Here is a 26,201-nt window from a genome sequence, read left to right as displayed (position 1 = left end):
GAGATGGAAATACTTCTGTGCCAAAGACTCCCTCCCTGGACCTCCATGCCTCCGGGCATGTTATTGCAGGTTGCTCGTGGACACTGGATGCTGTACGCAGGCAGCCATTGGTTATGGCCAGAGCCCACACGGCACCCCCTGGTGTTGGTTATTGTAGGGCTTCTCAGACAGATTTCTGGCAGAGATGGACGTGTTTTTAGACAGAGCACTGGCTTTACCCAGGCTCTGCAGACAGCGGGGTCGGTAACCCCTCGGAGCTGGGGGCTCGGAACGTGGACGCCGTCCCTGTATCTAAAAACCTAAGAGCAACATGCGTCGCTTGCGGGTGCCCACAGCCCGGATGCTTCACGGCAGCTCCTCTGCTGGCTGCCCACCAAGATTCACAGCCCCTGCTCCCCCCATACCCGCAGCAATAGGGGTGCCAGGGCTCCTACCAGGCAGAGTGGAGGGCACTGACCTTCTCTGGGGTTGGCCATTTCGGCTCTAGTTCGTCCTTGTAGAGGCTTTTGCTCAGCACCCAGCCCAGGCCGGGCATGGTCTCGACGCGGTACAGGAGCGAGGGGTCCTCGGCTGTGTGTTCGTAGCCCTGCGGGGCCAGAGGGCAGCGTTCAGCGCGCCCTCGCCAGGATGCCGAAAGGGGGCCACGGGGACCCCGGGAGAGCAGGTACGCCAGGAGGAGGCGTTATTCCCAGCACAGGAAGGCCAGTGCCTCGCCCCTTCCTTTGGGTGGGGGTTTCCTCACCAGCCTCTGGAAGGGATTAGCACCTGCCTGCCCCACCCGCCCTGAAGCCCTTCACTTCCCCTCCCACCTTCACATACATCTCCCACCCCTGCCCTGAGCTCCCCAGGGTCAGTTCCGGGCCCCTCAATATCAGGGGGCCGACTGGGCGAGCTGAGAGGGTCTTCTCTAGCGGTGCATGCAGCCAGTGCACATTGGCCCCCAAACCGAGCGGCGTTGTGGCCTGGTGCCTGGGTGAAGGGGGCGGGGGGGAGGGGGATGTCGCAGCCCCACTCAGGTTTGGCCCGTCTGCTCTTCCGTCTCCATCTGTGGCGGGACGGATGAACCAAACCCCCAGGGGCCAGGTCGTAACGCCTAGGGTGGGCACAGGACGGTCTCGCTCTCCCACCCAGCGGGGGTGGAGCGTGGCGCAGACTCGGCGCTGGGGCCAGCAGCTGCAGCGGGGGCCATCTGGGATCTCCTCAGCTCACATGGTACGTCTCTGTACCGCGTGAAGCATTTCTGGGGCCCCCCCCAGCTGCCTTTGCAGAGGGAAGAGCGTGCTGCAAACGGAGCCGGAGGCAACAATCCCTGCCAGACGGGCGGCAGGAACCAGCGCCTGGAGGAGACGGAGCACAGAGACGCTGGACTGCATCGGAGCGGGTCTTGCTGTGGGGTTACAGAGGCAGGAGAAGTGAGTATCCATGAGCCTACCTGATCGTTCCAAGCCGAGATGCAGTACAGGCTGTCGTCCTCCTCCAGTAAATAGATCGACTGGCTCAGGAAGCTAGAAACAAGACAGATTACAGACAGGACTGGCCGCACTCCTGGGTGCCCAGCTCACCCTGGAAAAGGATTCTCTCCCACCCACTGCTATGAGACACAACACCTCGATCCTAAATAAGCCCCTCCGTCCTCCAGCTGGGCAGAGGAGGTAACAGACGCCTAGGAACCCCCAGTGCACCCATCCGTCATGGAGGCTCTTTGCTCAGACCCACTAGGCAGGCAGCTCCCACCCTCACAGCCAGAGAGGATGGTGGGGAGAAGTTAAGGCAGGGGCCAGAGGAGAGGGACAGTTGCCAGCCTCAGCGCAGGGCAAAATGTGGGTCAGCTGGGGCCAGAGGATGCTCAAAGCATTTTACTACCTGCGGGAAGTCACTTAAAGCAGCCTTTGACCCAGCGATCAGGGTTCAGCAAAGGAGATCAAAACGACAGTGGGCCAGATCCTCCACTGATTGTAAAATCAGTGTAGCCTTGCTGACTGCAATGGAACTACACGTGCTTACATCAGCGGAGGATCTGGCCCAAGTTGTTTCTAGTCCCTGTAGTAATTCCTCTGCCGGCACCGGCCCTCGACAGCTCCCAGAACCAGCCTCAAATGCTCATATATTAATTAAGCTTCCGGGCCCCGCTGTTAGGTAGGTACTGCAAGTAGCGAGCCCATTTTACAGACGGGCAAAACAGAGGCATGACAAATTCCAGTGATGTCCCCCCGTGAACTCCCAGTAAGTCAACAGAAGAGCCAGGAGTTCTAGCAGCACTGACCTCTCACCATCGAGGAAGCTGTCGAGCAGCTAAAACCCTAGGACGGATGGAGATTCTGACACATGCCCTCTTTGTAATCAGAGTTTGGTTGTGGATAATAGGGTCACCCCCATCCCAGCATCAGCAGGATGCTCCCACGTCTCCCGGGACCATCCTGCAGACCGTGGTGCACCAGTAGAGCGAAGAGCCACTCGTTTCTGGTCTGGCAAGACAGACGGATGTGGTTGGGCCTCCGAGACGACAAGGGAGCTGCAGGGCCAAGCAGAGGGCCTGATGTCAGCATGTTACAAGCCTCACCTGAAGAAGTCGATGGAGATGTCCAAGTCTTCTTCCAGCACTACAGCAAACTTGGCATCCTGGGAGAGAAACGAGAGACATCAGCAGGATGAAGGGGACTAAGGACAGACTAGAGACATCTCACAGCATCCCCTTGTCTACGCTACTCTCCGCGCTCGGCCCCAACAAGCCTCGCGGACGTGATTTGCACCAGGCCCGTCTCGACTCAAACCCAAAGTGGTGGTGCTTGGCCATGGATGCTATCTCACAGGCAGCCATTTTGCTTCTCAGAGGACTTTATTTCGCAGCCATCGCTCCCGTGAGACGGGCATAAGGGAAGTGGGTTCAGTGACACCAGGGAACTGCGGCGTTCCCAGCGCCAGCAGGAAGGCACCCAAGCTGCTGCCCTGAGTGGGTTTCCCTCCTTCTCCCCCGCCACGCTCCTGGATGCTGCGCCATGACGAGAATTTCTGCTCCTGTCAGCAGGCACTGCGGGCGTCGCTCTCCTGATGCGCAAGTGCCCAGCTCGTCCCCGAGTGGGTTCCCAGCGCTCATTATGGGGAGCGGAAGTGCCCGGCACTGAGAGCGGAGACGGTCAAGAGGAGCAGGGACTTGCTCACCGGGTGCAGGTTGAAGGTTGCAGTCAGACTGGCCTTGTAGTGCTGTGGGAAGAGACACGGGCGTTAGCAAACACCACCACCGAGGCGTCTATCCCCTCCAGACATCGATTAACGGTCGCTATCGGAGGGCGCCCCTGGGGGAAGCATGGATCCAGTCCATGTAAGAGTCTACTACTGCTGCCAGGTCCATGACCCACCCTTTCATTCAAGCAGTGGAAACTCCTGCTTTTATTGCTCTAGGTCAGGGGTGGCCAAACTGTGGCTCACAAACCCACGGTTACCATTGAAGTGTGGCTCGCGGAGCCCCCACGTTCCCCCCTCCCGCCCATTCTCCACCTACCAGACTTGGGAGGAGCTTGGGACCCCTGTCTTGCAGCAGAGTGGTAGGGTAGGGGCTTCTGCCCAGTGGGGCGGGGGGGGGGGGTCTCGGTGCTTCAGCAGGAGCAGGGCTGAAGCCCCGAGCCCTGGCAGGTGCGTCCTGGCTCTCAAACTTCTGAAGGTTGTCGTATGCGGCTCAAAGGATCAGTAAATTTGCCCCCCCCCCTCCCCGCCCTAGGTCCTAGATTCAAGCCCCACTACCGGTCTGTGTGGGAGGCACGGTGCACCAGGAAGAGGGGGGAGACTTTCCCCAAGTGGGGCCAGAGGGAAAAGTAGGAAGGGTCCCTCACCTGGGACACTCGGGCATTTTTAATGCTGATCGGAGTGTGCTGGATCCCTTTCAGGCCAAACAACTCCACCACGTCCATTGGCTCCTGGAAGAGAAAGACACGAAACTCACTCACCGCACAGGCCCCAGATCTGTCTACACCTCTACGCTCAGCCCCTTCTCTAGCGTGCAGGGTTGGCAAGCCTAGAGATGGGGCAAAGTCTCTGATGGCATCTGATGCTTCAGGCAAGTGTGGGAAACACCCCACAGTGGGCTTAACTGTGCAGTACTGCGCCATGGTGACCTAAGGAAACAGCAGGGCTGCCTGACCTCAGTGGATAATCAGCTTGTGCCCTGAAGCATGAGCATAGATAACCCCTGTAATGGTTAACCCAGCTTGTTTAACTGAAGTCCTGCTTTGAGCAGGGGGTTGGACTAGATGACCTCCTGAGGTCCCTTCCAACCCTGATATTCTGTGATAAGTGGCACATTAGCCATGCTCACTCATGCAGGTGTCTAATCCTTCTTCATGTGCATACTGTAAAGAATGGGGAGGTGGGGGGGGGGGTAGCACGTTCCATGGGTACACGCAACAGCTGTGTTTTATACACGTACACCAGAGAGAGGCTTCCTTTACGATCCGGCATGAAACCAGGTCACCTCTCCAGCTGACCAGTAATCCCATTAGAGAGCCCCTTAGTCATCCCAGGCTCTGTGCACCCAGAGTCTGGCCCCCCCTCTCCCCCGCCCGCAGCTCCCTATTGTAACCGGGGAAGGGAACTCGGATTGCATCAAGCACCAAGGGTTCATCCTCCCCCGGACACCCCAATAAAATGACAGCACGGGGCTCAGCATCTCCCGTTCCACTCACGAAAACAGGCCCAACGTTCATGCTGCGCCCTCATAGGCCAGGGAGCCGGCTTCCCGTTGCCATGGCAACGGGATGCATCCAGCATTATCTGCTCTCACTTACAGAGCATTAGTCACTGTGGCAAGTGTCTAAAAGAAGAGGATTCCTCCCCCCCCCCCCCCACAACTGGTTTAATTCACGTTCTTCCTCGCCAAGAAAGAGCTCTGCTCATCTCATTCCCTCACGCCGACACTAAATGGAGTGGTGCTGTATGGACAGGAGAGACAGAAACGCTGGGTCTGATGGAGGGGGGGAAAAAAAAAAGATAGTCACCCTTACCCTGCAGTACAGTCCAGACCCAGTAACGGTGCTTGCAATCAACGCCCACTAGACAGCATGTCCTAAGCCCCTTAGACTACTAGCCAGGTGCCAGCCTGGGAATTGCGGGGGAGGGATCTGGGTTCTGCTCCAGGCTCAGTCATGGTGTGACTTTGGGCAACCTCTGCACCTCGGGCACCCCCCGCCCAGCTGAACCACGGGGATATAATGCAAAGCGGAGTCACCAGCAAAGCACTTGGAGACCGAAAGAGGTGAAAAGTTCCACACAAGCATTCGGGTCATCTGGCTCTGTCCACAGCGAGGCCTCAGCTTACAGACAGGGGGAGAAGATGAGGTTTACAGGGAAAGGCCAACCGAAGGCAGGTTGTTTTAAGCGGCTGTGTGGGGGGGGGGGGTCTGACCACTGCCCCCCTCCTCCCCCCACTAATGCTAGGACTATGCAGTGTGACGGCTTCAAAAGTCACATCCAGCTGCAAGTCAGAGAGTTTAACCCAGGTTCCAAGCTTGAGACAGATTTGTGGGGCAGGGGTGTTTATTTTGGCTGTGGCGCATCTGGTCAAGCCTGGACTGGAAGGGGTCCGATGGACATAGGGGTGCTTGGTGGGGAACATGGAGCTGCATCCTACAATATGGGTTATGTATAGGAATCCTGAGGTCCGGGGGAGCAGAGTTTCAGCACTCCAAACACAAGGCCCGTGACTGAAAGCCATTAAGGCTAAACAGGTCTAACTTCCAGACAATGGAGCAGCCATCATGGGGGCTTCTCCTTACCTGGCCTGGCCGGTCAAGTGGGAAAAAACAGTTGGAGAGAAATGGAAGATTGCACCCCTGGCCGTGTAAGCTGCAAGCTGTAAGTGGCTGGAGCTGTGATCACGCTGCAAAACGACAGCGCTTGGACCAAAGTCTCTGTGGGACTGGGGCTCTGACCCACGCTCTCAGCAGGTTGCTAGGCCCCGGGTCCTGTGCGTGGACAGAAGTGGGGCTTGGGCTCAAACCTGAGTCAGTCTAGGATCAGCGGGCAGCGTAGACGGACCTGGACAGATGGTAAGTGGGGTCTGGCTTATGCAGGGAGGAGAGGATTTTGAGAAATGGGTTTCCCTGGGGAGGGAATCACTCTCTGGAAGGCAAACGGAGACCAGGCTGCCTCCCAAGAACTTTTGGGCTTGCCAAGAGAACATGCTGGGTCCATTCGGTTCCTCTAACTGGTGGGAAGCCTGTCTAACTGAACTCGTAGCGAAGCCTAAGGTCAGATGGGTCTAGACGAGCCTGGCAGCTGACTGCTGTTTTAAAGTCACTGCCTCCAATGCTTCGCTCCATTTGCTAAATAAACCCACTTGATTTCAGAAGGCTGCAGGTGACCGCCGGTCGCAGGATCTCAGAGGGAAGGAGCACGAGGGAACAGGCAGGCCTGGGAATCAGTGGGGCTGGGTGACTAACTGATTCTGTGGGTCACTGACCAGTCAAAACCCAAAACAAAAAGAGGCAGTTTGGGCCGACCTGAGTCTCAACTTTTTCAGAGTTTTCAGGGAAGCAAAAAGAGTTGGCAAAAAATTTGATTCAAACAAAACAGTCAGTTTTCAGGCATTTTTAAAGGGTTAGATTAATGGGGGAGGTGAGCAGATACAAATTCCCCCTCGGGAACAGGGATTTGAATCCAGATCTTCCCTTTTCCAGGTAAGCGTTCAAACCACCAAGCCATCAGCTACCCTGAGGTGGGGCTCTTAAATTCTGATCAAACTATACAGTGGAGCAAGGACCTGAGTCTAGGCTTCCACTTCTCAGGCGAGTGCCCACCCACTGGGGGAGGACTGCCGCACTGCCACCTCCTTCTCCACGGAAAGGTCCTCGCAAATCTACCGTGAGCCAGGGTTTGGGGCTGAAACTTGTTCAGTGAGTTCATGTCAAATTCGACCCAAAGTCGCGAACAGTTCCACATCCAAGGACACTTGTGTTCGTCAGTGAATAAAGGATTCATCCAAAAAGGTTTTGCTTTCGTACAAGGTGGGGTGTCGTACCCAGGTCTTGGTCTAAGAGTGGGAGAACTGTGAAATTCTACCCCAGGACAAGATCTCATGGCCGCTGTCCACGTAAAACAGACTGGCCATGGTGAAGTCCCTAGTGGAATTTCTCGCTGTTTTCCCAACTCGGAAACTGGGAGAAAGATCTGCACGTTAGAGGGCACGCTGGGTTCTCTTTCACGCCCCGAAGCTCTGCGACAATCATGGGGCGCCCCCACATCAGTCCACCCCTGAACAGCCCCTCTCCCCCCTGGACACTTGACGCCAGACAGCACCATTCAGTTGGTTTATTTCAGCAGGAGTGGGAGGGGGGCTGCAGACAGGGGTCGGTCAGAATGTGGACTCCAGCGGGTACCGACACCTCTTGCCCCCTCTGGTCTAGCCCCACAGCCTCAGGGCATTTTAAAGATGCAGAAAATAACTCAAGAGCATCAAGAGCCCCAATCACTGACTAGGACCCTGCCGCGCTAGGTGCTGTACAAAACCCAGAACAAATATGTGGCCCATTCCCCAGAGAGCTTCTGATCTAAGCCTGAGACAAGAGATGATGGCCAGCGTGACACACAGCCGTCTCAACACGCCAGCAGCCTAACCGTCGTCAAAACGAAGACTCCCAATGGGAAACAGACCAACGAAATTGCTCTGTCCCAGTGAGCCGAGCGGGAATTTCAGAGCCTAGTGAGGAGCCCGCCCCAGGAGCTGCCCTGGCGGGTGGGCAGAGAGGGGACAAGGACAACAGCAGCTGCCCCCTCCCGCATGTTCAGAGACGGTGTGAGAAGCCCCCCTTCCCCACCGCAGGGGGAGATCTTACCTCATAATATCCATCAATAAAGACCGTGATCATCTGGGGGTTGACCCCTTGAGCTGACAGCAGGGACCGCAGCATCCTGGGGGCCAGGAGAGGAGAGAGTGAAAATGGGTTTGCTTGAAAGTCTGGAGTCTCTTTAACAGACTGAACGCCATGGTAACGGGGAGGGGGGGTGCCATGCAAGAGCCTTGCACAAGTGTCTTCTCGCTCAGATGGAGGGGGAAGCGGGCCCTCTCAGACCCCAGGGTCAGGCCCCTGCTCTCTTTCCTGGGAGTGTCCAGCCCTCCTGCAGAGGGGCACCGGGTGAGAGACGGGCACCTGGCGACATGCTGAGCCAGTGCTGAAACTTGTGCAACAGAGGAAGGAGACGGTTCAACACTCAAGTGAGGCCTAGATCCCTTGGGTGGGGGGTGGTGAGGTCCTTGCAAACCCAGACATTGCCCCATACTCCCTTCCCATGGCGAAGCTGGGAGGGTAACGCCTATCATCACTCAGAGTTGGCCAGCAGGGATGGAGAAAAATCCCTTGAGGACTACACAACACACTAACCTGCCCCCAGGGCAAAGCCACCCACCCGTGGGGCATTCCTGCTCCCGCAGCATTTTGTGGCTGGGCTACTCACGAGTTGGCCTCTAGGAAGACACCCTTGAAGCATTCTGGGAAAGCAAAGGAGACTAGCGGGCGACTCCTCCGGCTAATGACATCAGAGAGCGGGATCCCCAAGAAGAACGGGAGTGCCTGCATTGCCCGGGTTATTCAGAGCCAGGACTGGGTACAGAAGCAGGGCTGTTCCCAGTGCTCCATCTGCACTGGCTGGAGATGGAGTGATCTCATGGGGCTTCCCCAGCTTGGCTTTCTATGGACCCTGCAAGAGAGATCCAATGCTTTCCCCGGGACATCCCTCCACAGCCCATGCAACGTCCCGCCAAGCACTCACCTGTACAGGTAATTGGGTCTGTTCCCTGCAATGACAGCCACAGGCACATTAAAGACTTTATTGTCCTTGAGCTGGAAGAGAAAAATGTTTGTGATAAGGGCTTTGGGAAGCCACTAGGAGCCATCCGCCCAGCCCCGGGCCCCGACAGCCCTGAGAGGAACCAGTGACGTCTGCAAGGTTTACGAGCCCTGCCCACAGCGAGGGGATCTCATGGGAGTCAATTCACCACCCAGCTTCCCTCCCCTTAGGGGCCGGGCTTTATTTCAAGAGAGGGGACAGCACTGTTCTCATCCAGCCTTGAAACAGAGCAGAGACCCTTTGCCCACAAGGAGAACCCTGGTGCAAGGATGATGGCCTCATTCAGTCCATCTTAGACACCTTCAGATGCCCTCCTGCCCCACCACGGCAGGCTGGGATCCAGGCAGGGCAGGGCTGGGCCCGGTCAGTACTTGGCTGCGGGACAGCTAAAGAATCCTGGGGCTGCAGGGGGGAGGAAAAAAAAAAAATCGCATGGTGATTGTTTCGGCAAGGTTCTCTCTTCAGGACTGATCCCAGGCCTCGGCCTGGCCTGAGAGGAATGCCAGGTGACTGGAGATGCCAGCTGTCAGGTAAGAGATGCCACAGGGGTCCTGCCCGCTTGCTGCCATTCGGACCCAAGAGCACTTTTTGCTAGACCGTAACAGAGCCCTAGTCCAGAAGGGAGTGCCAGACCAGGAGGTCATCACTGACCACCACCTGGCCACCCCACACCAAGCCCGACAGTTACAGCCCTCAGGAGGCTGGACTGAGGTGTGCCACGGGCAGGGAACAGAAGAGACGGCAGTGTCAGGAATGCTCCAGGCCCCTGCCACGGCAGGGAATGGACGTAGCGAGATCTACCCTGGTGTGTACGAACCCTCGTGCCCTAGCTACTCTACCACAGTCGTCCCTGGCCGTTTCAGAGAGACACTGCAGCATCCTTCCCTTCCCTTCCCACAGCCAGGTGCATTCGGGGAGCCCGCTGGAGGTGGCATGCCGCGCAGAAGCAGGCCGACGTGATTTCAGCGGGAGCCCTCTGTGCTCCGTCTATCCCGAAGCCTCCTGCAGACGTTATGCCAGGGGAGGGCCACGCACCGCTCCATGCTCAGCTGGCGGCAAGGGCTTCCCGCTCCCCTTCCTCCGCTCGCGCTTGGAGGGGAAGACGACCGCTGGCCGTTGCGCACTCACGGGATCAGGGTTGAACTCGATGGGCGTGGGGTCTTTGCAGCTGCAGACGCTGCCGTAACCTTCCACCTTGGTGCAGAACCTCCACCGGCGGCGGTTCAGCTCCGTGTCGGGCCAGCGGCACTCGGCATCTGCGGGGGAACGGGAGACTAGCCGAGTTCAGACCACTGCTCGGGGCGGGAGGGGAGAAAGCCGGCAGCTCACCCCTTTGTGCCAGGGCACAGCCCTGCTGCCCTGGCATATCACTGCCCCCGCCTGCAGCCTCAGCTGTCGTGCCATGGCTTACTGCCGTTGGTGGCCACCTGGGCTGAGCGGATGCCTTCGCAGAAGTGCAGCCAGCCTCTGTCCGCTGCCCTGGGTGGGCACCCAGGCTCAAACCCTACAGGGGCACAGAAAGCCCTGGCAGCTGGATGAGCGCAGAAGGAATGGGAGCTCTGAACGGCATGGTCCAGAGAGATTTCTTCCAACTTCTATTTTAAGACCCACCCTAGGCATTCACAAACAATCCCTTGGAAGCAGGAAAAGGAAACCCACTCCTTTATCTCCTCCCCTCCTCCTGGCAGAAGCATGCTGGTTTGTTATTGTAGGGTTGCTAAGAAAATAAAAGAGCAAGCAACGGATTTACAACAGAAGCACCAATTCCGTTTTAACGCCCAGTCCTGTATTAATGAGGTCGGCGGCTTTAAAAAGGAAGAAAAAAAAAAACCAACCCCAAACAAACCACCACTTCCTAGCCCCCAGAAACGGCCCTGTCAGAACAATGCAGCCTGAAGTCAGCTCCCATCACCTCCCAGTGCAAATTCCTCACCGAGGGGCTTGCACACAGCTCTGCCTCACCCTCCCAGAAGAATACCATCCCTGAGATATGGCAGCACAGGTTTGAGAGAGAGAACCCAAACCTCCCCATGCCCTCCACAAGGCCTCACAGTGCTGGCATCTGATTACTTGTAGGCCAGCAGCACCTCCAGGCCACAGCTGAGCTCAGAACTCCATTGCGCTAGGCGCTGTACGGCCATCGTGAGAGCCAGCACCTGCCCCACAGAGCTTACAAAGTGGGGGGCACAGAAGGGCGAGTGGACGTACACAGTATCAGAGCCAGGAACAGAATCGAGATCTGAGCCGAGAGCCCCATCCACTAGGCCACACTGCCCCTCCTCCCCAATCATTTCTCATCTCCATGGGGCCAGATTTACAGCAGAATCTGGTTTCCCACCCCCCGCCAACCCCTCTCAACCCCGCCCTCCCACCCGCCCCCACTGAGAATGGGGGTTGATCTCTTCTTGAGAGGGGTTCTCCAGCTGCAGGTGCTGAGGCAGAGCCAGGGTCTCCCCGCAGCGTCCGTCTCTCTCCTGCAGCCCTCACCTCTTATCCAAGCGAGGCGTGCGATGGGGCGCCCACCCACCCAGCGGCTCTCTGCCCCGGTCTGGAGGAGCCCCCCCCCCCCCCCCCCAATTCACCTACCTTCCACGGAGGTCAGCTGGACTTCGGTCTTCAGCAAGACGGGGTCCCCCCATGTGGAGAGCGCCGGAGACTTGGAATGCTTCTCGCCATACACCTCGCCTGAGGGGTGGACGTGCAGTCAGACCCAGGGTGCTGCCGAACGGCACTCAGATACCCAACCATGCCCGTCCCCCTGGCCGCTGTACAGAGCCAGCCAGAACCCACGTCATCACCGAGAGACCAGCTGGTACCTCCTACCCTCCAACAATGACAGGTGCTTGAGAAGGAGACGTGTCTCCCTCCCCCCAACACTCAACCTGCACCCAGGGCGCAGGCCCCCATGGCCAAAAGACGTCAACTCTGCTCGGACACCGCAGGGTAAGGACGGGGTTTGTGGGATTACCCCCCGTGCCCCCACTCACTGAGGGGATGCCATTTCCATCCAGTTAGCCAGAGTCCATCCCTTCTGTCTCCCCTCCCGTCTGGCCCCGGCCGGAGCAGGGCTCTCACCTCCTTTCTTCCCCACAAAGCTCCACGTGTCCCTCCAGCTGAGGGACGAGGCGACCTGGCTTCCCAAGCTCTTCAGGAGGCTCTTTGCCGAGTCTTTAAGGTGGAAGGAGCCTTCGTCCTGGAACGGAGCAAAACACATCGTGAGGTGGCATCTTCCCCTGCTCTGAACCGGCAGCATCCATCTCCCACTGCAGCCAGCAGGGTGGTCTTCCCATCGTCCCCCCTCTAAATCCCACTGGAGGCTCAGCCCCAGAGAGCCACGTTTCGGAGCTGGCGGTTGGAAGGCCTCTTCCACTCACTCCCCCCAGCAGAGCTCGCTGATGCGCACCGGCTGCAGGGCGATTCACACCCCTGCGAATTGAGGGCGCTAAGCAGACCCACAGGGAAGGTCAGAGCAGCCATGCGTTTCCGACTCAGGATCACTGCCCTTGCAAAGATCAGACAGAAAGAAAGACGTTGCCTCTTGGTCACAACGGATAGTAAGTTGCATGAGGATTAAAAAAAAGTTTATCTTAATTCCTCTGGGGAACGTATCTTCCAAGCTATTTCCCACCAGAGACAGGCAATGCCGCATGCAAGTGTCAGTCAGAAATCAGGAAATGGAACAGTTTAAATAGAAAGGCACAGGGAGTTTTGGACGTAGAGCGTTTCAGAGAAGCTGTAGCTGAAGGACGCTTTATAGGACAGAAAATGCACAAACCCCCAAGAGTGACAGAAAACAATGGGGGAGGAAGACACCCATCCAGATGCTCTTCCCACTCATGCTGGTGGGAGACAGGAGTAACCCCATTCTGCTCAACAGCGGTACCCTGCGGTCACATTTAAGTGTTTTCAAACAAACACCCTTTTGCTTTTTCAAAGGGTGTGGGGGGGGAAGACGGGGCTATCTGAAAACTCGTGCACGATCCTCCTTCAAAATTCCCCTTTGCCAGGATGCCTACAAAAAAACTTGACAACGGTTCGACTGCTGGTGTGCTGAGACCACTGCCGGTCAGGCTGACCAATACGGCCACAGTTTCCTTGGGCTTCCCTGTCCGTCTATATTCATTTGATGCCTCGTCTTATACTTAGATTGTAAACTCCTTGGGGGCAGGCACTCATTTTTTTCTGCGTTTGTATCGCGCACAGCAGAGTGGGGTCCTGGCCTGTGATTGGGGCTCCTAGGTGTTACTGTAATAAATAAGGTACGGATTCCCTGGCATTCCCATCATATAAATAATGAGCTGGAGGAGAATGGGGCTCACTGTCTGACACGTGTGTTAGAACGTTCATGAGACAACAGGGAAGCAGAACCAGCCTGGGCCTTGCTAGAGCTTGATCCGCGTCAGTGACGTGATCTGCAGTCTCCCTCGGTGTCAGACCCACCTACCTTAATAGAGAAGATCAGGATGCGGCCACGAGCGATCATGTTGAGGAAGAGGACCATGGCTTCGTCTTCATGGGGTGAGTAGGTGTCAAACACCCTCTTGGCCATCACGTGACCCTGCAGATGTTCAAACACATGGCACACCCTGCATGATGCACGTACACCAGGCCCCCGGACACGAGCACCACCCAAAACTCCTCACTGGAGGAAATTCAGGAAGGACAAATGCCAAGTATTCCACTTAGGAAGGCCCAATCAATTGCACATGTACGAACTGGGAAAATGACTGCCTAGGAAAGAGTACTGTAGAAAGGGATCTGGGGGTTGTAGTGGATCACAAGCTAAATATATGAGTCAACAGTGTAACCCTATTGCCAAAAAAAAAAAAAAAAAAAAGCACAAACATCATTCTGGGATGTATTAGCAGGACTGTTGTAAGCAAGACAAGAGAAGTAATTCTTCTGTTCTACTCCATGCTGATTAGGCTTCACCAGGAGTATTGTGTCCAGTTCTGGGGGCCACATTTCAGGAAAGATGTGGACAAACTGGAGAACGTCCAGAGAAGAGCAACAAAAATGATAAAAGGTCTAGAAAACGACCTATGAGGGAAGATTGATAAAACTGGATTTGTTTAGTCTGGAGAAGAGAAGACTGAGAGGGGACATGATAACAGTTTTCAAGTACATAAAAGGTTATTACAAGGAGGAGAGAAAAAAATTTCTTATCAACCTCTGAGGCTAGGACAAGAAGCAGTGGGTTTAAATTGCAGCAAGGGCGGTGCAGGTTGGACATTAGGAAAAACTTCCTGTCAGGGTAGTTAAGCAGTAGAACAAATTGCCTAGGGAGGTTGTGGAATCTCCATCATTGGAGATTTTTAAGAACAGGTTGGACAAACACCTGTCAGGGATGGGCTAGTTATTATGTTTGTCCTGCTTTGAGCACAGGGGACCGGACTAGATGACCTCTCGAGGTCCCTTTCTGTCCTACGATTCACCAACCTTTCACCAGCTGTAAGGGTGAGCGACAGGGGATGGGGGAGGAGTGAGTTTGGGGGTGGAGCCTCAGGGGAAGAGGGGGGATGGGGCCATGGTTTGGGTGCAGGTAGCCCCCCCCCCCTTTTAGGAACCTTCCATTGCCCCTGCATCCTGGCACTCTGGAAAGCCAAAATTAGAGTTAAGTCTGCACTACATGAGCCAAAGCCCATCAACGCCAATGGAATGACTCCCACTGAAGTCCGTGGCCCCACCTCCAACTACTTCCAACCAGGGCTTTCCCAAGGCATTTCCTTTGAGGCTGCAACTTCCCCAGGCCAAGGCACCCAGCTCCCGGGGCTGAAGCATCCGGCTCACACACGGGTTCATCTGTTGCCAGATATTCCAAGGCAGCTCCACTTTTGTGAGCTGGGTTAGCAAGGGAGAAACCCACCCAGTGCTTTTGTACCATTGTAAGAGAAGGGGTTCAGAGATTTCTCTTTGGCCTGGAGAAATGCAAGACTGGCTTACGCATGTAGCTAGCCCTCATCGAGGAACAGTGTCACTGGGCAGGAATGCCAGACAGCCCTGCCCGAACACATGCAGGGACAATCGGTGCGATTTACCGTAGCCTGATTTAACACAATGATGTGGATCCCTCTGCCCTGCTCTCGAGCGTCATCTTCCAAGACCTGCGGGAGGGAGAAACGTTGTTACAATCCACCAGGCCTCCCCAATTCTTTCCCAGGAACTCCTCCACCCCAGTGGTGGCAGCTGGGTTTGTCACACAGCTGCTCCTACAGCGGGAGAATTCACTAAACTTCAAATTCTAGCCCCTTCGCTGGTTTCTCCAATTCGCGGCAGTGGGCCACCTGCTACCACTGTACTCAGCACAAGCCATCCTCAGAAGAAAGAAAGAGAGGGTGGAGAATTAGACGCTAAGCCTTAGTCTGATCCTAGCTCATTGAGTCAATAGGAGCTTTACCGTTGACTTCAATGGCAGCAGAAGTAGGCTTACACTCAAGCCATTCAATTGTTGAGCATGGCAAAGGCCTGAGCTGCATTCTGCTCGGACGAGGAACTGAAGCTCTTCCTGGAGCTCAAGGTCTGGGTGACGGAGATCAGGTCTGTTCTGGTTCCACCCAAGCCAGTTCTCCCGCCCTCGGCTCACGTGGGTAACCTGCAGCCTCCTGTACCAGCCACTCACCGTCGTCCCGTCCACAGCCACGTAGACCTTCGACCGGCTGGAGTACACCTCGATGTCCAAGACCTTCCTGGTGCTGGTGGGGCGGCGCAGGCTCTCCAGATGCTGCACACCTTCATCTAAGGAGAGAGGGGTGCCCGAAGACTCAGTCCTACCTGCCTAGTTGTGGCTCAGTGCAACGAGGACCAGCGGGTTCCCCTCAGTGGATGGGGGAGATTCCCAACCTATCACCACAACACGTGCTTTCTTGCCACTCCCAGCTGGCTGCAGCATCTCTCTTTACAGATCTGGTGGGATGTTCCAAAACATCCTTCCACCAAGCCCAGCTGACATGGCCCCTGGTGCTTGAGGGACCAGGTGGCAAAGCTTGAGGACCTCCAGCTCTTTAATTACTCCTGATGAGGGAGAAGGGGAGGAAGTGCCAGCCTCACCTACCACCTGGCCTTTCCCAGTTGGGGTGTCAGTCCAGCCCTGGGTGGACAGAAGTCCATGTCTCCAGAACCACTGTGGCTGGCAGTCTGAACAGAGCAGTCAAGGCCGGATAAGGTGGCCATGGACGCATTCCCAGAATGCCAGACTTTCCAGTACTTCTGGGAATAGCGTGGGCCCACCCCTGCTGGCATGACCTTGCTTGCGTGGTGCGTACAATGTCACACTGCACAGAGAATGCAATTTGGAACAGCACGCCACTCCACCCTCTATCTGGTTTAGTTTCAACACTGGATGGGGGACAAACCACCCAAAAGAGAGGGCTATCCGGTCTAAAGCCGGATGAACGGCCTAGCAAAGGATGGAGCAGACCTAGAATGACCTATTATCTCTAGCAGCATGCAGAGGGTTCATTCAACGTCATGGCTGGGCCTGGTCAAAAGTTTTCCATCAAAAATTGTCTTTCCAGCAGATAAACGGGGGTTTCGGTTACACAATTTCCCTCCTCCTCCCCTCACAAAAAGGGTTGCTTTCTGGAAAAGATTTCAATGCTTCCCTCAAAACCACCAAAATCCTGAAAGCTGAAATATTTCAGTTTTGACATATTGCCCTAGTACCTCATGGGAGTTGTAGTCCTGTTTCCTCTCATCCCCATTCTCTTCTATGGGCTGGGCTCTCTAGACAAACTTGATGTCTAGTTGGCAGCCGGTATCAAGCAGAGTGCCCCAGGGGTCAGTCCTGGGGCTGGTTTTGTTCAGCATCTTCATTAAATGATCTGGCTGATGGGATGGATCACACCCTCAGCAAGTTCACGGATGACACTAAACTGCAGGGGGTGGGTGGGTGGGGTAGATAGGCTGGAGGGTAGGGATTCCCAAACTGGCGGATTGGGTCAAAAGAAATCTGATGAGGTTCAACAAAGACAAGTGCAGAGTCCTGCACTTAGGACGGAAGAATCCCATGCACCGCTACAGACTAGGGACCGAATGGCTCGGCAGCAGTTCTGCAGAAAAGGACCTGGGGATTACAATGGATGAAGCTGAATATGAGTCAGCAGTGTGCCCTTGTTCCCAATAAGGCTAACAGTAGTTAGCTGCATTAGTAGGAGCAGTGCCATCAGATCGAGGGAAGTGATTATTCCCCTCTATTCGGCACTGGTGAGGCCACATCTGGAGTGTTGCATCCGGTTCTGGGCCCCCTACTACAGAAAGGATGTGGACAAATTGGAGAGAGTCCAGCAGAGGGCATTGAAAATAATTAGGGGTCTGGGGCACAGGACTTACGAGGAGAGGCTGAGGGAACTAGATTCTTTAGTCTGCAGAAGAGAAGAGTGAGGGGGGATTTGATAGCAGCCTTCAACTACCTGGAGGGGGTTTCCAAAGAGGATGGAGCTTGACTGTTCTCAGTGGTGGCAGATGCCAGATCAAGCAGTAAGGGTCTCAAGTTGCAATGGGGGAGGTCTAGGTTGGATATTAGGAAAAACTATTTCACTAGGAGGGTGGTGAAGCACTGGAATGGGTTGCCTAGGGAGGTGGTGGAATCACCATCCTTAGAGGTTTTGAAGGCCTGGCCTGACAAAGCCCTGGCTGGGATGATTTAGTTGGGGATTGGTCCTGCTTTGAGCAGGGGGTTGGACGAGATGACCTTCTGAGGTCTCTTCCAACCCTAATCTTCTTTGATTCTATGAAACTACATCTCCCAGGATGTACCAGGTCAGGGGACTCCCCATGATGCAATCGCTGCCCTTCACCATGAGGTACGACCATGGTGCACCATGGGAGATGTAGTCCCACAAGAAGCCTAGCCTATACAGTAGAAGAGTAAGCGCACATGGCACCTGAAATACAACTCCCATAAGGCACCACGGCAGCATTTCCAACTAAAAATATTTTTGGTTTAGATTTTGTTTGCCAAACAAAGTGGACATTTTTCCCCCCATGGAAAGTTTTGACAAAGCCTGTTTTCTAACCAGCTCTGGTTACGGTACGGCCGCATGCATTGGCAAGGTAGCATGGGAATGCGTCAACTGCTGCCGCCTTGACCCAGGCCCCTCAGACTCACCATAGTCTTGGGCAGACTCCTCCTCCCCCTCGCTGGCAGCTCTTCTAGTGTCCAAGATCAGCTTAATATTCACAATCACAGTCACAAGCAGAAAGAGGATGGCACCCATCTGTAAGGCAAAAAGTTCTGGGTCAGTTACACGCCGCACAACAACGTGTTAGGATAAACCACAATATGATCCTCACAGAGGATCTCAGATAGCCATAGTTTTCCCTAGCACACAGAAGAAAGGGTGGTCCAGTGGCTAGGGTGTTTGTGTAGAACTTGAAACACCCAGGTTCAATTCCCAGTTCTGCCACACTCTTCCTGTATGATTTGGGCTAGTCACTTAGCCTTGCCGTGTCTCAGTTTCCCCACCTGTACCATGGGGATAACACCCCTGCCTCACAGGGGTGCGTGAGGAGGGGAAAAATCAACCACATTAGAATAGTGCAAACGTCAGGAGATTCAGAATTACACCTCTGACAGAAACCTTAACTCCCCCTGCATTACGATCTGGGCGCATGAATCGCTGCAGAGATGAGCGCAGTCAGAGGTCTAGGGGAAAGAGAGAAGAGCAGTATTTTATTTCCTCTGCCTGCCTGGAGACAGCAATGCAGTCACCTCCATGACACTGAACGCTGCAGAGAACGTCACATGGCCCAGCTGCCTGTGATGCTATCGTAATGAAAGAGCCCATCGTAAGGCAGACCTACGAGGAGACAGAGGTCTCTCCTGGAACTTCAGGGGTGAGCTTCCTGTATCAATTGCCTTCCCTACTCCAATGCAATCCTCCCCCAGTGACCTTTGGGCTGAGGACACAGCAGGAGACAGAAATGACCTTTCAGGGCTGAAACTGAGACAGAAAGGGTGACCAGTCCCCTAACCACAGGGACTGGGGCTCTGGCGATCCGAGTTCAAATCCTGGTGTTGCCATGCTCCCTGCGTGACCTCGGACAAGTCGTAGAACGACTCTCACCATGTTAGTGTCCCTCCCGTCTGTAAAAGGAGGCGGATACCCCTCATTTGGGGTAGGGACGGGTTTAGATGCCAGGGGGGCTATACACATAGTTTGAGTCACAAAAGCTGGAAGTCACTAAAGTAGCTGATCACATTCCCACTGGAAGCAATACTCCCATCCTCAAAGCCATGGGAAAGAACAACAAACAAGAGACAAGGCTCCTTTACTCTGCTACATACTCTGGTGCCCGGCCTGCCGGCTTTAGCTCTAGTTAATACTCAGAGAGCCTTCCACCAAAGCAGCCGGCACCAGATTATTTATGACTGCAAGGTTGGAAACTGACCAATGGAGAATGCCACTTGCTCACTGGGCACCGAATACGTCTATCACACACTCAGCAGATGGGGGGGCAAGTCCACTGAGCCACATGGCCTCAGACCAGCCTGAAGTTTTGTTATTGTCTACCGCCACTTGACTTCTATTAGCAACTGCCTCATTATACCAGTGGAGCTGTGTCTAGGAGCCAGGCTATGGGGAAAGACAGCAGATAAAAAACAAGAGCCGATTAGTTGGTTAAGCCTGTTGGAGAGGAGCAATCCAGCAAGAGAAAGCCACCCTCCCAGCTACCCCTTCTGCTCCAGCTTGTCATTGAAGCACCCAGAGTTTTTCCTCTCGCTGGTGGTAGCCAGAGTAGGCAAGAGCAGGCTGGTTCCAGGGAGCTCGCTGCACAGTGTGCCAGCCCAGATTTTGTTACTGACGCCAACAGCGTCGTTACATTGGTACTGAAGAGCCTTCAGATAGCACCAGGGTCTTATACAGCTCTGCACAGAAACACGTTCCCTTCTTGTGAAGGCTCACACGCACACACAGCACAGAGCACAGAGCGGGCTCTGATATAGGCCACATGGGCTGGGAGGATGCCACTCTCCTGCGGAGCGGCTGCGAGGCTACCTAGACTAGCGGCCATGCAGCAAGATAGAAGGCGCATCCATGGGTTTGAATGACTGGATTTCCATTGCAATGCCCATCGAGCTAGAATATCAATCCCAAGGGCTACGGGCTGCTGATTACATTCATCAGGACAGCCTAAAGGTGTGCTGCTTTTGGACAGGAGGGACAGACACAGGAGCAGATCCTGCCCGACACAGGGGTAAAGGGCTTGTTTAACAGAAGAGCAGTGCCACCAAATCAAGGTCAACAATGCACAGGTAACAGGATGGGGAAGGGGATGCAGAGCGAGCAGCCAGCACAGGCTCCGTGGCTCTCTGACATGGGAGCAATACCATCAGTTTCCACGCACCCCACTGCGAAAGTGCTTCTTAAAAAGGTCCCACCCTTGTCCAATACAAATCAGAACCCGACTGGTTCACACCTGGCCATTTGCTTTATCTACAAACTGAAGCAGCTGTAAAGCTTGCCACATCCCATATACTGAGGAGCTATTAGACTCCCAGGCCCCCTGTTTGGGTTGTTTATTAGCCAGGGCTTATCAATAGAAGCTATAAATATCCTTAGCTGGTGGTGGCAGTAGGAGCAGCTAAGGCATCGACTCAGGAGATCTGGGTTCTGTCCCTCACTCCACCACTGACTCACTGGGTGATCTCAGACAAGTCACTTCTTTTCTCTCTTCCTGTTTCACCATCTGAAAAATGGGGCCACGCCAACAGCACTAAGGGCTGGCAAAGCTTAATTTTCTATGGAGGTTTTTCAGCAGCGCCCATCACAGCAGTACTCAAGCCCCGATCAGGCCACGTCAATGTACAAAGCATAGATCATAACAGATTCTTCTCTTCACCTCTCACCAAGTTTTAGTTCATCAGAGTTACAGTTTTGCTTTGAGATCCTCAAATGGAAGCTGACAGGCAAGTCAAGTGACTTAATTCTTGAGTAACAGGTTAATACCCCCTTTAAATTTTCCCACCCTGGCACAGGCTCATTCCCTTCACCCCTCGCCCACCACTCTCCCACAGCTAGGTCCCGAGTCTCGGTAGGACGCACACCAGGCTGGCCAGCAAGCTGCGGAACTGTGCGGCTTTCCACAGCTGCTTCTGAAGCAGCCGCCCAATGCCTCCGGCATGTCCATCCCCATCAGCTGGTCACTTCCAAAGAGACTCAACCAGATCTTCAGCTGGGGTCAAACTGGCTTCAATAGAGCAACACCAGCTGACACCAGCTGAGAATCTGACCTTCAGCTTTCTGGAGTGCACACACACACGTGCACTTGCCAGCGCTTTATTACAGGGCCTCTAAACTATTTGCTTCTGCACACGCAGAGGCAGGACGGTCTAGTGGTTACAGCCCTGGCCTAGGACTTGGGAGTCCCTGCTCTGCCACAGATTCTCTGTGTGACCCTGGGCTTAGCCTTTCAACATCCCCATTGTACAGACGGCGTCACAGCACTTTCTTAGAAAGCGAGAACGGCCAGACTGGGTCAGAGCAATGGTCCACCTAGCCCAGGATCCAGTCTTCCGACAGTGGCCAATGCCAGGTGCTTCAGAGGGAATGAACAGAACAGGCAGTCATCAAGTCATCCATCCTCTGTGGTCCACTCCCAGCATCTGCCAGTCATAGACTGGGGGCACCCACATCATGGGGTTGCATCTCTGACCATCTTGACTAATAGCCATTGATGGATCTATGCTCCATGAATGTATCTAATTCTTTTATTTAGAGGTTTGGCCTTCACAACATCCCCTGGCAAGGAGTTCCACAGGTTGCTTATGTGTTATGTGAAGTAATACTTCCTTTGGTGTGTTGTAAACCTGCTGCCTATTAATTTCATTGGCTGACCTCTGGTTCTTGTGTTATTCACTCCCTCACGTAACACTTCCCTATTCACGTTCCCCACACCAGTCATGATTTTATAGACCTCTATCATATCCCCTCCCGCATAGTCGTCTCTTTTCCAAGCTGAGACGTCCCAGTCATTTTAATCTCTCCTCATCTGGAAGTTGTTCCATCCCTTAATCATTTTTGTTGCCTCTCTCTGTACCTTTTCTAATTCTAACTTATCTTTTTTGACATGGGACCATCTGGAACTGCACACAGTATTAAAGATGTGGGCATACCATGGATTTATACAGCGGCATGATGATATTTACTGTTTTATTACCGATCCCTTTCCTAATGGTTCCTAACATGGTTACCGTTTTCGACTGCCGCTGCACATTGAGTGGATGTTTTCCGACACTATCCACAGTGACTCCAAGCTCTCTTTCCTGAGCAGTAGCAGCTAATTTAGATCCCATCATTTTGTGTGTACACTTGGGATTCCCCTCCCCCCTGCAATGTGCATTACCAGGATGTCGTGAGGACATATACAGTAATTGCAAGATGCTCAGAAACTGTGGCGATGGGGCAGCTCCTGAGATAGACTGACAAATAAATCAAAACCATGTTCCGCTAGGAGCGAAGAAAGAGCTACCCACTCCCCCTGCAGCACGGAGAACGAGAGCATCTCTCTTGGTAGCGCACAGGGATCACACAACAAAAAATGGACTGGCTCTAGTTTCCCTGGCCAAGATCACAGTGGAGAAGCCATTAGTCGAAGCCTCGCAAGGATTTCCCTTTCCCCCTGGATGCCAAACCCAGAGCTAGAGTTCAAAACTAGGCCCCAAGCAAGCCCACCCTCCTCTCCTGGAAATGCTCTTTAACAGTTGTTGAGCTGTGCTTGTTCCAGTAATAAACAACATCTAACCACTGGTGAAGTCCATAAAAAAACCCTTTGTCTGCGGAAGAAAAATCTTTAACTGGCTGCAGGCACTTGCTGTAGCTAAAGGAGGGTCAGACTCATTCCATTCTGCATTTTAAGAGTACAATGTAATTCAGGTGGCTTCTGACTGGACAAGTTATTCTCTTCCACCATGTTAGGTCACAGGGGCTGCAGCCGCTTCCACCAACACAGAGACTCCATAATCCATGGGCTTTGCAAGTTTATCTTCTTTAATCCCATAGGCAGGATTCGCATTACTCCAGAGAACTCACCTGGCATAGCCGCCTGATGGCTCTCTGATTCATCAGCTTGTACTTCCAGGCGAGGTACCAGCTCCGGTTTTTCCGCGGGACAAACTGTTTGGCTGGAGCGTTGGGTTTCCACTCATCCATTATCACGGGGCGAGGAGGATGGGTGAGGGGAGCAGCCTGGGGCAGCTGTCAGGATCTGGTAGGCTCCGGTCCCATTCCTTCGAGGGTCCCTGCTGCGACAGGATCAGCAGGTGCAGAAGACCTGTGGTTGAACCAGGAAGGGATAACCTCTTCCACCCACTCCCGGCCTGACACTGGGCAGGGAAGGAAAAGAAGAGGACGTGCAGGTGCTCTGGATCAGAGTGACCCTTAGGGCAGGGAGTTAGCTGCAGGGCAGACAGATGTCACCCCGAGCCAACGTCAGTGCAAAAATCAGCCCCTAGCACAATCAGGAGTGATAATTTGCTAGCAGTGTGAGCATCCCCACCCACTATTTCTGGGCTGAGAGGCAGGTGTCGTGATCCGCGACGCTTGGCTCAAGGGGTTGCCAGGAGCTCTGTCCCTGGGCCACCGGTTACAACCTGGCAGAGGCTGGTAGCCACCAAGAGCCATTTACTGACCTGCGTGGAGTGAGCTGGTGGCTTCAGTCCAGTTCCTAATGGAACAGGTGTCTGCAGCAGGGACAGCAGCATTGGCATGCTGCGCAGCGGGAAACCCAGCTCTGCTCTCACCCCACACTGCCCCAGACCCTGGTCCCCGCTCATTAGCTAGGGGGTGAGGGCACTCTCCTGCCGTCCCGCCCCGCGCTGTTCCAGGGGCTCCCTGAGAACGCCAGGGAAGCAGCCACACTAAGCCAGGGGAGTCTGTAAACCCACCGGGGTGCCATGCACACTAGACAGGATCGGGGGGAGGGGGGCACAGAAACCCCCAAATCCCAGCTCCCCTTCCCACGACTTGCCCCGCACGCCCAACGGGAGTGCTCCAGCCGCAAGGTCACGGCCGTGCGCTGTAATATTGGGGGGGCAGGGGGGGCCCGGGGCAGGGCGCCTGGCAGGCAGGCTGAAGCATCTCTGTGGGGCCTGGGGCCAGAGAAGGTGGAGGGAAGGGGAGTTTTAAACGCTAAGCGAGTTAGGCCGGGGGTGGGGGGGGGGTAGGAGACCAGCTCTGGGGGGGGATCCACTAGCAGAGCCCCCCTATGCTGGAGGGCTGGGGCGGGGGGGGCAATTGGGGAGGGCCTTCCCCCGCCCCCTTGGTTCAGCCGCCGGCGCACCTGTCCCGACGGAAGCGGCACCCGGCTTTGCAACAGTGTTGCCGGCGGGCCGGGCGGCCCCGGGGCCGGGCCGGCGGGTTACGGGCTCTCCCGGCTCTGCAGCGCCCGGGGGAAGCGCCCCGCCGGCGGCCCCTTGCAGCCGGGGCCCCCTCCTGGCGGGGGCGGGCGCTGGGCTCCGCGGAGCAGCAGCAGCAGCAGCCGCCGCCCCCGGTCGCGGAGCAGCAGCGGCGGCGGCTCGGGGGAGGCTGGACTCGGCGCGCCCGCCTGCTTCCGGCGCGGGCCGCGCAGCCAGCAGCCTGCTCTTAAAGGGGAAAAGCTGGCGGACAAGGGAGGGGAGCCGGGCCGGGGGGTCCACTCCGGAGCCGGCGGCAGCTTCCCACGTGGCGTCAGGTGCCCCCCGTCCACACACACCCACTCTCTGGGGAGGGCTTTGCAGCGCCCCGGGGGGACGGGGGGTCTGTGCTCTGCTGGGAGGCCGCCGCTCGGGCCCCTGGGCAGGGCAGGCGGGCCAGGAGGCGCAGAGCGGGGCCAGGAGGCGCAGAGCGGGGCCAGGAGGCGCAGAGCGGGGCCAGGAGGCTGGCGGCTCACTAACACGGCTGTTCCTCTGAAACCTGTCATTATGCAAGGCACTGCATTTAGCCGTATGGAGTGGAAATCTATCAACTGCATGAAGAAACTTGTACTGCTGCAGTTTCCACGGTAAACATCTGATGAAGTGAGCTGTAGCTCACGAAAGCTCATGCTCAAATAAATTGGTTAGTCTCTAAGGTGCCACAAGTACTCCTTTTCTTTCTCCTTGCGCAGTGGCTGAGCCCGGAGGCCAGCGGGACCCCCCCCCCCCGAGCCAGGAGGAAAAGGACGGTGCCAGCTGGGGCTGCTCCCCGGGAGGCAGTCGGCCTCATCGAGCGGTGCGTCCTGAGCCCTGTACTGCCCGCGGAGATTTCCCTGAAGGTCGGGAATGCTTTGCGTTCCGGCCACAGCCATCGTCCAAGGCCCTGCCGGTACGGAAGTCGCATGATAACCCTATTTATTGTTTTATTAGCAGATGAGGCAAACTGAAGGGCAGAGGTAGCGAGTGATCCCCCGAAGCTCACCCAGCAAGTCAGAGGAGGCCTTCAGCAGTGTTGCTAAGTCTTGGGATGTTGTTGTTGGTTTTTTTCCCCATGAATCTGGAGATATTGGGAGGAGGGGTTCTTCAAGCCCCAGCTCTGGAGTCATGTGAGTTAGTGAGCCAGCTCAGTTTTCATTTAAGAAAATAAAGTTTCTGTCTCTTGTGGTTGCAGAATAAAGCTGGAAAAAGTGAACTGAGGGCATGCTAAGGGCTCGGAAACCACAAGGCAAAAAGTACCCAACCTTTTAAATAAACATGATTTTAAAGCAAATATTAGGATTTTTTTTGGGGGGGGAGGGTTTGACTCACGATTTTTGAATGATTGCGGCTTGCAGTGTTCCCACGTCCTCTTCCGTCTTCTCTCTCAAGCAGGAAAGTCAAATCTATTTTAGATTTTTCTGCAGTGCCCACGTATGTGGTAACAAAGCACAGTGAGATTGACTGCAAGTAATTATTTGTATCACTAGAGGCCCCCAACTGAGATCAGAGCCCCATTGCATTAGGTGCTGTATATTCACATAGGTTAGGAACTAAGAGGAAAGGGATAGAGAATAAAACAGAAAATATCATAACACCACTATACAAATCCACGGCACGCCCGCTCCTTGAATACTGTGTGCTGTTCTGGTCACCCCGTCTCAAAAAAGATATTGGAAAAGGTACAGAGAAGAGCAATGAAAAAGATGAGGGGTATGGAACAGCTTCCATATGAGGAGAGATTAAAAAGAGTGGGATTGTTCCCTTTAGAAAAGAGATGACTGGGGGGGGATAGGACAGAGGTCTGTAAAACGATGAGTGGTGTGGCGAAAGTAAATAGGGAAGCGTTATTTACCCCCTTCACATAACACAAGAACCAGGGGTTATCCAATGAAATTATGAGGCAGCATGTTTAAAAGGCAAAGAAAAGGCAGTACTTCTTCACGCAACGCACAGTCAACCTGTGGAACTCCTCGCCAGGGGATGTTGTGAAGGCCAA

At 54.9% G+C, this 26,201-nt stretch overlaps 1 protein-coding gene and 1 long non-coding RNA gene across 5 annotated transcripts in view; one reads left to right on the top strand and one right to left on the bottom strand.

Annotated features, from left to right (window-relative positions):
• POMGNT1 (protein O-linked mannose N-acetylglucosaminyltransferase 1 (beta 1,2-)) overlaps positions 1–24,610 on the bottom strand; it is a 30,796-nt gene extending 6,186 nt beyond the window's left edge. Inside the window, exons 1-16 of one of the 2 annotated variants that reach the window (XM_073357835.2) lie at positions 24,115–24,610; positions 22,866–23,106; positions 17,942–18,050; positions 15,455–15,570; positions 14,874–14,939; positions 13,280–13,393; positions 11,911–12,028; positions 11,422–11,520; positions 9,964–10,109; positions 8,758–8,828; positions 7,824–7,899; positions 3,828–3,911; positions 3,160–3,201; positions 2,561–2,619; positions 1,433–1,505; positions 458–586 (exon numbers count right to left, since the gene is read on the bottom strand). In XM_073357835.2, the coding sequence (XP_073213936.1) occupies positions 458–586; positions 1,433–1,505; positions 2,561–2,619; positions 3,160–3,201; positions 3,828–3,911; positions 7,824–7,899; positions 8,758–8,828; positions 9,964–10,109; positions 11,422–11,520; positions 11,911–12,028; positions 13,280–13,393; positions 14,874–14,939; positions 15,455–15,570; positions 17,942–18,050; positions 22,866–22,985 (1,422 nt within the window). In that variant the 5' untranslated portion in view covers positions 22,986–23,106; positions 24,115–24,610. The remainder of the gene's footprint in view (positions 1–457; positions 587–1,432; positions 1,506–2,560; positions 2,620–3,159; positions 3,202–3,827; positions 3,912–7,823; positions 7,900–8,757; positions 8,829–9,963; positions 10,110–11,421; positions 11,521–11,910; positions 12,029–13,279; positions 13,394–14,873; positions 14,940–15,454; positions 15,571–17,941; positions 18,051–22,865; positions 23,107–24,114) is intronic. The other variant, XM_073357836.2, reaches the window with a different exon arrangement.
• LOC140916335 (uncharacterized) lies at positions 24,130–25,481 on the top strand. Of its 3 annotated transcripts, none has more exons than XR_012160505.1 (3): positions 24,130–24,813; positions 24,919–25,115; positions 25,398–25,481. It is a non-coding gene; the product is annotated as an uncharacterized LOC140916335 (long non-coding RNA). The 3 variants fall into 3 exon arrangements; XR_012160506.1 differs by having other exon boundaries at positions 24,919–25,022; positions 25,160–25,475; XR_012160504.1 differs by lacking the exon at positions 25,398–25,481 and having other exon boundaries at positions 24,130–24,649; positions 24,690–24,813.
• Positions 25,482–26,201: the final 720 nt, after the last annotated feature.

Source organism: Lepidochelys kempii, chromosome 8 (genome assembly GCF_965140285.1).
Source record: "Lepidochelys kempii isolate rLepKem1 chromosome 8, rLepKem1.hap1, whole genome shotgun sequence".
In the NCBI taxonomy this organism is placed as follows: Eukaryota; Metazoa; Chordata; order Testudines; family Cheloniidae; genus Lepidochelys; species Lepidochelys kempii.
This window is presented reverse-complemented; position numbering and strand designations above follow the sequence as displayed.